Source organism: Pristis pectinata, chromosome 5 (genome assembly GCF_009764475.1).
Source record: "Pristis pectinata isolate sPriPec2 chromosome 5, sPriPec2.1.pri, whole genome shotgun sequence".
In the NCBI taxonomy this organism is placed as follows: domain Eukaryota; kingdom Metazoa; phylum Chordata; class Chondrichthyes; order Rhinopristiformes; family Pristidae; genus Pristis; species Pristis pectinata.
The window spans coordinates 80515764-80528043 of record NC_067409.1 but is presented as its reverse complement, the minus strand read 5'-3'; the positions used below and the strand labels follow the sequence as shown (position 1 = coordinate 80528043).

The following is a 12280-nucleotide window of genomic DNA, read 5'->3' as shown; positions in this document are numbered from 1 at the left end:
TTATGGCATAGCAGAAGTTACCCGAGGGGCATCTCTTCCCACAGAGAGGTTGGTGGATATATGGAATAAGCTGAGAGAGGAAGTGATAGACATGGGCACAATTGAAATGTTTAAAAGACATTCAGACAGATACATGGATAGGAAAAGCTTAGAGGGATGTGGGCCAAACACAGGAAAATGGTACTAGCTCAGAAAAGGCATCTTGGTCTGCAAGGACAAGTTGGGCTGAAAGGCCTGTTTCTATGCTGTATGACTATGAACAGGCCATTTGCCCATTAAGCCATGCTGGTCCCAATGAAACATTCTCATCAGTTCCATTCCCCTGTTCTTTCCCCATAGACCTTCAAATTCTTCTCCCTCAAGTGTCTATCCAATTTCCTTTTGAAAGAACTGATCAACTGTTTCCACCATCCATCCAGGAAGCCAATTACAAATCAGAACTGAGGAAAAAAAATCTCCTATCTTGCACCTTTTCGCACAAAATTTTACATCTGTGCCACCTGGTCTTGGAACCATCTGCTGATTGGAACACATTCCCTACCTTGTACAGCTTCATGACACCCTCTCTCAACCTCGGCTCTAAGAATCAAGCCCAGCTTCTCTAGAATAACCTTGTAAATAAAATCTCTCATCCCTGGAGCCAATCCCTAGGAGTTTCACATCCCTCCTTAAGTGTGGTGATCAGAATTGGACAAATAAAGGCAGGCACGGTAGTGTAGCGGTTAGTGTAACGCTTCACAGCACCAGCAACCCAGGTTCAATTCCTGCCACTGTAAGCAGTTTGTACATTCTCCCCGTGTCTGCATGGGTTTCCTCCAGGTGCTCTGGTTTTCTCCCACATTCCAAAGACGTACAGGTTAGGAAGTTGTGGGCGTGCTATGTTGGCACCTGAAGCATGGCGACACTTGTGGGCTGCCCCCAGAACACTACGCAAAAAGATGCATTTCACTGTGTTTCGATATACACGTGACTAATATATATATCTTATTCCAATTGTGGCCAAACAGGTTGCACACAACTCTTCCACTTTGTACTCTATGCCACTACTTATGAATCCCAGATTCCCATGTGCCTGAGCAACCAATTTCACCATGTCATGCCGGGTTCTACTTGCGCACTTGCACACTGGGGTCCCTGTTCCCACGTGGCCTTTATAACAGTGCCATTTGGTCTATATGGCCTCTCATTTTTACTGCTAAACGACATTTTTCAATTGTCTGTATCGAACTTAATCTGCAATTTTTCTGCTAAGTGTGTCTACTTCATCTTGTTGTCCATTATTGTCCTCCTCTGTTTAACCACACTTCCAAGTTTCACACTACCTGCAAAATTTGGAAAGTTATCCCTGCACATTCATGCTCAATCACAAGTACATAGATCAAAAACAAGTTGTCACGGCAGTGACCTCTGGAGCACACCACATCTGACATAACAGTCTGGGAAAAAAACAACTGTTTATTACTACTCTGATTTCTGCCTTACTCATGTTACTACTAACCCTTTCATTCCACAGGCCTCCATTTTACTGATCAGTCTTTTGTGAGATCTTATCAAATGCCTTCTGAAAACCCATGTAAACATCCACTGCATTCCCTTCAATCCTCTCAACTACTTCATCAAAAACTAAGGTTAGTCAAACACAAATCACCTTCAGCAAATCCATGCTGGTTCTCTATCAATTCAAACTTCTCCAAAAATGATGTGGAACATAATTAGCTGGCACCAAACTGCAGCATATCTTTTTTAAATGATCTCAGGTGGTAATTATGGTGCATAGCCCAGGAATGTATTAAAATTGGTATTCATGGGGGCATAGCAAAAACTATTGTGGAGGGTCATCTAATTTCCAAACCCAAAAGTAAAGTTTACACTCAACTATGTAATCCATTTGGCAAAACATTTCTACAAAGTGTGCCAGACCAGTGGGAGCATCCTGGAAGTATTTTGCTATGCTTTGTGCCTAGTACTGTGGCAGAAACTCCCCCCTTTCCACACCCCCCCCCAAAGGGTACATAAGATGTGTTGCAATGCAATGGCCTTGTGAAAGCCTTGCTTAAAATCCAGCAATAAGGCTGCCTGACACCTAATAGACACAGAAGGACGGAGTGTGACATGGAGTAAGCCAAATTCACTAACATCAAAAGCTCATCTGTCTTCTGGGGAGCACAGAGAGGCTTGACAATGCCAGTCACACTGATGGCCCCCTGCGCTGTTGGGACTGATTAGTTTGCCCAACATTTCAGATGGATTTAAATGTTGAACTGCACTATGCAAAGATGAGCGAGTCAATATCCTTCCTTGAAAAACCTTGCTCAAGAGCTCTGTGGAATTTAGCACAAGCAAAACAAAGGCTTCCCCATTTTAAAACAAAGTACAAATCTGCATTCTTATTTTAAATCATTCTACTCTGCAGCAAAAGTTAAGTCAACAAAGTAAACATTGCAGAATTTAAAGGTTTTTATAAGTATAAAGAAAGCAAAAGAGCAATTAGAGTAGAACTCCCCAGAAATGGGCATCTGGACATGGAAGAGCATGCCAAGGCAAATAAAACAATTAAATATGTTGCTGCAGCTTTGATAACTGACAGTAGAAGTAAAAATGGGGAAAAGCAAAGAACAAAGTGACTAAAATGACTGGTTCTTTCTTCACTTCAGAAGGCTGAGGGTAACCTAACAGAGGACCTAAACATTATGAAGGTTTTGATAGAGTGGATTCAAAAGAAAGTATTTTTTACTGTAGGGAAGAGCAAACCAGGAATCAATCAATGAGACAGTCACCAACAAATCCCCATGAGTGCCAAGAATGTAGGACTTTGGGAACAGTTTAAACCAATGGCACGGATGTACGCAAGGAAAGGAATTTGTACTGAACAAATTCATAAACAAAGGAGAATAGAGGGTTACAGCAATAGACGTAGATGAGAAAAAAAATCAGAGGGGGTTTGAGTGGAGCAGAACGACTGATATCAACTGTTTGGGCTGAATAGACAGATTCTGTGCTGAACATCCTATGTAAGCAGCTTGACAATTTTCAGTTGGTCATGACTAAGAGGTTGATAATACCTCATTGAAGGTTTTGAAGCAGATATTTTGAAGTACATGAAATAATGAATCCAAAAGAATAATTATTGACATGGGCCATCAGAGGACATTTGATGAAGTCCCGCAAAAAAGCTGAAGTTAAACTTCAAGGAACTGAAGGCAAATTATTCACCAGATTAAGAAATTCATTGAAAGGCAGGAAGTAGGAGAGATGACAGGCAGCTACTTAAATTGGCAAGATGTAATCAGAGGTGCCCCACAAGGATCCATCCACGGGCCACAACTATTCATCGTGTTTACAAAGAACTTGCAAACAAGTTTGCCAATGACACAAGATAGACTGCAGAGGAAACAACAGTAATTATAAAGAGACATTGATGAACCAAGTATCAGTTCCACTTTAGATCCCGAAGTCAGAGCAGAGTACTCTCAAATAGAGAAATCGCAGAAATGGAGGTCCAAAGTATTAGAGCCAAAACAATAGGGAAGGCGGTCCCTTGGTCCACCAAGTCACACAGGCATTCTGTAGGTAGGAAGGATTAGCTATGTCAGCACCAACATTGTAGGTCGAAGACTGTACTGTTCTATGGGTACTCCGCATGAGTGATCCAATCAGTCACATGCCTCAGTTCTTTCCCCATGATCCTGCAACTTTTGCCTCCCTCAATTCCCTCAAGTTCTGGAACACACTAGAGAAATTCATCTTTTATACAATTGGCACTGCAATCAAGGGTCCAAGAGTACATCAAGAGATCAATGGGGTTAAGTCACAGATGACCCAGGACATCAAATAGCAGAACAGCTCAAGGAAATTAAACGATCTTTTCCTGTCCTTGACCATTTCCTCTACTTGAGTGATGGGCAATGGCCAATGGTCAAAAAGACCAGCAAGAATATTAGGAAATATTTCTTAGAATGATTGAAGTTTAAAGTTTAGACACTGGTAACAGTTGATATAGAAGCTGCTACAGCTTTTAAGGAAAAAGAATGGATATTTACCACAAGAAGAGAGATGGCTTACAGGAAAGAAAAACAGGGCAGATTAGTTTTTCCTCAACCATTCTCCTCTCTAGAACCATAGAGTGGTCCTTGTAAAATCACGTTCTATTCTACTTGTCTCATTCACAAGATTATGCTCCACCACATTGACACCATCTTATAACTACTCCTTTCACATTTACACAACACTAAAACCATGACCCACTTTTCACACAACCCAAACACACCATGCCTTCCCATAACACTTTCTCACAAACACAGGAAAAACACAACCAAGTCTTGCTTCTCAGCATCCAAGGCTCCAAGCATTCCATCCAGGTAAAACAGCAATTGACCTGAATTTTCATTTACTTACTATTCATTGTACATCCTGTTCCAGACTCATAGTACCCAGTTACATTGCAGGACCCTTCCTTTTGGACACCAAGTGCAATTCAACTGCTGGTCATTTTCTAATTTAGTTTTTTGTCCCACTGTGCAGAGCCTTCAATACTGCTAACATTAAACTCAACAAATTCAACTACAATGTTTCGGACAATGATTTCAACAAATACTGATCATAACCAACAATCCTTTATTTTCCCCATAAAGCAATTATTTTACAACAGCCATTTAAATTCTAGGACAATGTCTTGTTTTATTACTTGTCCAATTACCACTTCCTTTTATTCACGGAACCACCCCTTCTTGACAGCTGTGGCATGCATGCCTAAGTCAGAAGACTGTGGATTCAAGATCAGATAGGTTCACTCCAGAGAACCAAGTACTAAGAATCTAGAAGGATGCTCTGGTGCTGTAACGAGGGCAGGCAGTACTCTCAAAGTTGACAGGGTTCAAACGAGGCATTAACTACAGTCCTACCTGCTGTTTGGTGAACAGAATGTTAAAAAAAAGACATGGAAACTCTCTCCAAAACCATGGGTAAAATTTCTCTCCCCAGTTCCAAAACATACCAAATTGCCATCATCACATTGATGCTGTGTAACCTCAGTTCACATTGGATGATACGCTACCACAGCGATTCTACTTCTGAACTACTTCACTGGCTATAAAGCGCTTTGGAATTCCTAAAGTGGAAATAAGGGTACAATAAGGAGAAAAGCTCAGATCTTTTCTGTCATTTAACTACTGCACCTTCCACTCAGATGGCCCATTTGTTTTTCTTTCCTTTTCCCCGACTTGGCACTGTATTTGCTTAAAACCAGTTAAATTTATAACTTTTTCTAATGCAGAATGGTCACTGTTTTCCACTCCAGCTGCAGCTCAGCATTCAAATTTTGTAGCATTTCTGTTTGCTCACTTCAGATTCTCAGCAATTGCACTATGTTGCTTTTGGGTTCAGCAAGTTTCAAATTGCTCCTGAGGTTTAACAGATAAGGTGACAACCAAATGTCTTCAAGCTATAAATTACTATCTTGCCACTTTAGGAGTTAAGATGCGATGGACAACCCCCTCTTTTACAAGTATACAAAAAATTGCAGGGCTAGGCAGCTCTAATTGGGCTACCAAAAGCACAACCACAGTAGGCCAAATGATATCAGCATGTGCATTTCTGACTGCAGGAAGTTGATAACTACATAGTAAACTCAACTGACATCCCCACATAACATTACCCTAATCAGATTGCAAGCAACTTACAAAAGGGGAACTCAGTTATTCAATTCCCACATCTTAATACCAAGTTGATGTGTAGTGCTACCAGCCATGCACGATTCTCCATAGTATATAGGTATCCGAATGCTGTATGACAGTACAGATAAATAAACACAACTACACTTTTCTTCTGAAAAACCCATGTGCTGTTTCAGAATGCACCTCAACCCAAAAAAACATGACAGTCTGCACTACTTAATCAAAATACTACTCTTTAAAGGTTGTAATTAAGAACACTGTCTAGAGTCAGAGTGATTGCATGATACAATATACAAATTTAAGTTGCATAGCATGAATAATTTGCTAAGTCTAGTGATTAGTAAAGAAGCAACCCCAAACCTAATGGAATATTAGAACATAAATAATAGATCTGGCCTTTCCACCATTTATTAAGACTACGGCTGATCACTCACCCCAGCACAATGTCCCAGCGTCATCCCCATATCCTGGATTCCCTTGGTCCAGAAATCTATTGACCAGTATTTTGAATAAACACAATGTGAACCTCCATAGACCTCCAAGCTAGAGATTTCCGAAGGTTCAGCATTCTCCAAGTAAAGAATTTTTTTTTTTATTTTCTCAGTTCTAAATGGCCCACCCCTCATATTGAGAAGATCCCTTCTGGCCCTTGACTCTCAGCCAGGGGAAACCATCCTTCCAACATCTTAGTACACCATGCCCTTCAATAAATTTAACATTTCAATGAGATCACTTCTCATTCCTCTAAATTGTACAGGAGAGGATCAAATCAACTTGATCTCTCATATGACAAGCCCACCCCCCCCAACCATCCCTGGGACTAGTCTAGTGAATCTTCACTGTTCTCCCTCCATGGCAAGTACATCTTTTGTTTAGGAAAGGAGAGAAAAACTGTACTCAGTGCTTCAGTGGTTGTCTCAGAAGTGCAAAATATAATGTCACTTGAGATTAGGTTAGCAAAATAAATATTTAAAACTTGAAACCAGAATAGACAGAGGACATATTGAAATACAATGTTGCTACAGTTAGCTAAAACCCCATGCTTAATTAGAGCCCCTCGTTACCTTAAAGCAATGAAGGAATGACTATACATAATTTAAAGTTACTTTAAGTGAGCAAAACTTAACATTTCAAATTGAAACACCCAAACAACCACCCCAAAACGTTTTGGCCTTTCAACCTTAACTCCATTGCTTGGAAATGTTTGCACTTAATATAGAGCCAACTAATGGCACTTTGTAAAGAAAATCATTCCCTACATTCCACCCCAATACCCTAAGTTTCAGGGGAAAGTTTGAATCGGGTGTACCTGAACCAGTCTCTTTCATCAATTCAAATGGCATTTATGTACCAGCAAACACATCCAGTACTAAATAATTTCTCTGGAATTTCTTTGAAATAGAGCTTTTATGAAACTTGTGGAAAGTGAGGTGGGGGTGATGGAGGGCAGAGCAAAGTGAAGGTACAAAGCAAAATTAACAACTTTTTAAAATAAGGAATTACTAGAAGTTTGGGGGAAAAGGTAACCCAATTATTTTTGTCCATTATTGCTGTGCCTCTCTACCACGTTTTGCCTGCCCTGTAAACTTCTGAAGGCAACAAATAAAAAAAACAGGTCGGTGTCAGGGCACAACCCAGAGAAAATAAATCCTTCGGATAAATCGTCAGAACGATTCAGGAGAGCTCAAATGGCAACGCCAAGCCCGTGCAAACCTGACAACGGGGGAAAGCAGCGAAGGAAATGAAGTCGGGGCCTGCACTGGCAGCGGTTCCAGACGCTAGGCCCCTCGGAGACACGCGGCACCGAGCCGCCCGGCCCGCTGCTGATCTCTCACCCGCCCGCCCGTGCCTGCAACCCCGGCACCGCGGGGGACGGGAGCAGAAGGGCACCGATATTAACAGATGGGCCTGTTGGGTGAGTGAGTGCGACCGACCCTGACCCAAAGCACCGGGAGGAGGAAGCCTGCCGGCAGAATGGACGGCCGGCCGGGGGTCGAGCGCCACCCCGGGCCCCACTCGCAACCAAGTATGCGGGCCGCCGCCATAGGGGCGATGATGTGTCACCCCCCCCCCCCCCCCCCCGAGGCCAACTATCCCCCGGGGACGGGCAGCAAATTTACCGGAGTCCTGCCCGGTGTGGCCGGCGCCAGCCCCGTCCTCCCGGCCGCCCCGCGGGGAGTCGAGCAGCCCTCCGCCGCCGCCGTTTGCGTCAAGAGCCGGACCCCGGGGCTGCCAGCACCGGCGCTCTTGCCCGGCGCGCTGCCGTTGGCGGCCAAGGCGCTGAACAAGCCGGCAGCCGCCGCCGTCCTCTCCGGCGCCGCCCCGGCTCCAGCAGACGCTCTGGCCGGAACGGGCTGGATTCCTTTCCGCATGTCTCGCAACTTCGGGCCGGTCTCCGAGACTCGGCAACTCCCCGTTGGATTATTCTTAATCTATTCGGTCGGCCTCCTCGGGAAAGAATAAAATAGCCCCAGGTGCCAAGTGGGCTCAGACCCCAGTGGCCGTAGACCTGGTCACGGCAGGATATTGAAGGCGGGGAGGGGCAGATGCGAAGGATTTAAAAGTCCTGAAAACAGCCCCAAGCTCTGAAAATGGCTCCAGGAAGCTGACGATGAATGAAGGGAGACACTTTACGCGCGTAATGCCTCCCGCGAAACTCAGATTTCCCGCGGCTTTTTCAAACCTAATTTGCATTCCCTCCTCTTCCTATTGGTCGACTGCCTTCGACTTCGTCTCCACTCAGCCGCTTCCCATTGGCCCGTGGGAACGCGGCGCCCGAGGGCTGTTCGAGCGGGGAATCCCGTTGGTTGCGGAGTTCCCAGTTGCTATGGCGCCACGTAACGCTTTGACGTTCCAGGAGATTCCCCTGACCTTCTTACCTGTCGTCGCCGGTCTGCACTCGCTCTTGCGTGCACGGGAATGACAGTCACTTTACCTCCTCCTCCTGTTAATGCATTTTAATTATTACTCTAGCTGAATAAATAAAACTGTTAGGTAAAATCCTTTTCCGTCTGTTTGTTTTATTTGTTAACATCAATTGTTTACGCAAGGATACAGGCCCTTCGACCCAACGAGTCTATGCTGACCACGGTGCCTCCCAGCTCGTCCCAAATTCCTGCGTTCGACCCATTTCCCGCTTAGCCCCGCCCCTTCAGGTACCTTTCCAAGTGCTTCTTACATGATACTATTGTACCTGCCACTAGATGGCGAAGTGTATTACAGGAATAAATAACTTTTAACGGTTTCCAAATATAACATTTTTATGAAACAATTTCCGCCTAAAATTCATGATTTAGAAAATCATATTTTAATAACTGAAATAGAAGCAATATATAATCCTTCATATTTATAACTTATGTTAAATAATTTATAGTAAGTGCACTTCTCTTTATAATCATTTCCAACTATAGTATACTTGTGTTATATTGATCTAATAGGTATATAATTTACACATTTTTATCGATCATGCTTAATAATTTCTATTTGTCATATGATTTTCAACGACCAAATACATTTTTTTCTCCATGTTATTTTAGGAGGATAAAAACGCACTGAAATATTTGGCTAACTTTGTAACCTATCTTCCCTTCAAAAGTCTGTCTCCATGAAAACTGCGATAAGCAGTGCTGGAAGTGAGATAAGATGTTCATTTTAACACAACATAAATTATGTAGTGAAAATCCTATGTGAGAAACCAGATCCCCCCACAAAATCTTCCAAATTCCTGAGGTTGTGGGCAAACCTGTCCATGGGAAATCTGCAGTGGTCTGTTGCATTACAGTTTACCTGGGTGGCTTTTGATTGAAATTTGCAAGATCTACAAAATGGGTCAACTCACATTGAAGTGCTGTGTATAGTTCCGGGCAGCAGACTTTTAAAGGGAGGAGTGGCAATGGAGAGTTATGAGAATGCTATCAAGCTCAAATTATTATATTAAAAGGAGAGATTATAGAAGGTTGACATCTTCCCTGGAATATAGACTAAGTTAAATAGATTCTGAAAGAAATTTATAGTGTATACGGGGTTAGGAAAAAGGACATTGTAATCAAAGCTGAGAAATTGAAGAGTTGTTAGGAAATGCTAGAAAAGCTTTACAAGTGTGAGACTTTCACAAAAACAATAGATGCTATTTCAATTAACATTTCTTATTCTGAATATAGAATATATATTGTAGCTGAGACCTACCCTATGTCATCCTGTGCTTGTAAGAAAATAAAGACCATGATAGTTTAAAAGTGTATGTACTTTTATCATAGATATAGAATCTCTATTGGTCTATGAAGGTGGAAGTATTAATTCTTTCTTCAGATAATTCTTGTTTGATTATCCTCTTTATTTCACAGAATGTTACAGCATGGAAGGAAGTCATCCAGATAGCCCTGCCCTCACCCCAAAGCACTGTTTTTTTCTTTAAAATACTTATGCAGTTAATTTTTTGTATGTCTTGATTTAATCTCACTGGACTAATACTCTCCATCAACATTGCCCGCACCTCCTCGCCTCCACCTCCATTGCTTACTCCTCCTTCCCAGCTGTAAATTCCAGATCCTAATAACTAAAACTCTAAAGCTGCCTCTACACAATCACTGGCTTTCCTCGCTGTGATTCAGGAGCTGATAATGAACAGAGGGTGCAGTTTGAGTTTTCCAATTTCCAATCTGTTGCTGTCAACTTGGCAGTGAAGGCATTGCTCAACTGCAAATCTGTACAAGAAAATCCTTTGCAAGCTGGGCTCAGCGAGGAAGAGGATGGTGGTGAGTTGAGTCAGGTACAGAAAGGTGAGTCGACTGCCTATGACATTCTGGTCACTGCCTGTTCCATTGCCAGTTACTGGGCAGAAGGGGACCTAGGATAGAAGGAACAAACTTGCAATGTGGTGTTCATACCTATCCCAAAGCACTTGGCACAGTATTGTCTTCCATGGGACTTTCGGTTGCCAATTAGCCCATGTGAAAATACAGGAGGTCAGAGGCTGGACATTAGAAATTTGTATTTTCTCTGCAATTTTTCTTCCTCTATAACTGCAACGACAAACAGGTTTAACTTTGGCTTTTAAAACATTTGCAATATTTGCACAGTTCTGCTTCACACAATGGTTCAGAGAGGGAAGTGACAGAATAATTGTACTATGTTGCACACTTACGCCATTGCAAAGTGGACATGACCTTAAAGAGAAATTAGTTGAAGGTGTACCAAGACAATCAATATTTTGCTCCTGGGGCTTGTATGTGCCATCTTTGCAATCGGAATACCTATAACTGCCCGGATCATCATTGTATCTTTTGGCATAAGACAGTTCATTCTGGAAAATAATCAACCTTTTCTTTGTCATATGACAAAGTTTCCCACGCCCAACCACAACATTAATGACGGAAGAATGCATTTGTTGAATACATTAAAAATAATGCACCAGAGGATTTTATGACAACTTACATGGGGAATCATAGAACAAGGAGGATTCTTGTTGTCTCCAGCAAAGCTGCCTGCAAGCTGACATTCAATGACAGCCCAAGCTTAAAAGATCCAGACATTTTTGCCAATGTTCCAGAATTAGCCTGTCCTGTTCCCTCTTTGGAGCCTGCAGGGTTTTGGAGGCTACCTTGTTAGTTTATCAAGTACAGGTGTTACTTACAGTTTCTTTTTGTGTTATAATGAATAATTAGAATTTCTGTGCTATTATTGTAGTGCTCTCCTCAATGAACAAGATTTAGCATCCTTAACAGGATGCAAAAAAATACATCGCAGCCAAAGGCTTATTTTAAATGCCCAATGAATCCATTGTCCAGAAAATAAATGTTGGCCAGGAAACTGGGAGAACGTGTTGTTCTGCAGTCCCTCATTACTACGATAAAAAACTTGCTTAGATAATGTATTCCAATCATGGAATGGAACTTGAACTTTCTGACATAAGGAGACCAGAAAACTACCACTGAAATAAATTAACTGATCGTTCAGTTTCACTTTAATTACACTGTACCGAAACAGAAATAATGAAAATATAGGCCCACTTCTGCTCGTACTTCTGATCTCATGTTAAAAGTTATATATAAATATGTTTTATTAAGTTATTGGCCTAGACATTCTCTTATGTTCTGCACATCCCCCGCATTATGAGAGTGTACTTTTTCAGGAGTTTAAGGGATAGGGGATAGGGGACTTTGTGTGCATGCAGCAGGGTTCCAAATATTCATTCCCTGTCCTCTGAACATTTAGCACTTATCAGCAAGGAGGCTGGTGGTTTTACAGTGACATCGATGCAGGATACAGGCTCAAGTGATGCCAAGATTCTACTGCATTCACAAATGGAGTGGGGGTTCAAGCACTGAAGCAGATCTGAACAGGAGGGTTGAAACCTGTTCCAGTACTGTAAGATATGATCTTATTTCAGGGTCAAAAGCTAAACATTATGCCAGTATAGATAAAACCAGTTTTATTTGTCCACATGATGTTAACAGACACTTGTATAACAATGATAGTAAGTTGTATTATGTGTTCCGACTGGCTTGAGAGCAGTGATGTCTCTGCATACCACAAGTGTGTATTCTTACTGAGATACAGGCCATCAGCAAATTGGAATGAGCAGTAGCATGTGTTTGGTTTGCATATGC

The 12280-nt window shown here is 42.1% G+C and overlaps 1 protein-coding gene across 1 annotated transcript in view; it reads right to left on the bottom strand.

Moving 5' to 3' along the window:
• e2f3 (E2F transcription factor 3) overlaps window positions 1-8366 on the bottom strand; it is a 41418-nt gene extending 33052 nt beyond the window's left edge. Inside the window, exon 1 of the mRNA XM_052015923.1 lies at window positions 7793-8366. Within this exon, the coding sequence (XP_051871883.1) occupies window positions 7793-8044 (252 nt within the window). The 5' untranslated portion in view covers window positions 8045-8366. The remainder of the gene's footprint in view (window positions 1-7792) is intronic.
• Window positions 8367-12280: the final 3914 nt, after the last annotated feature.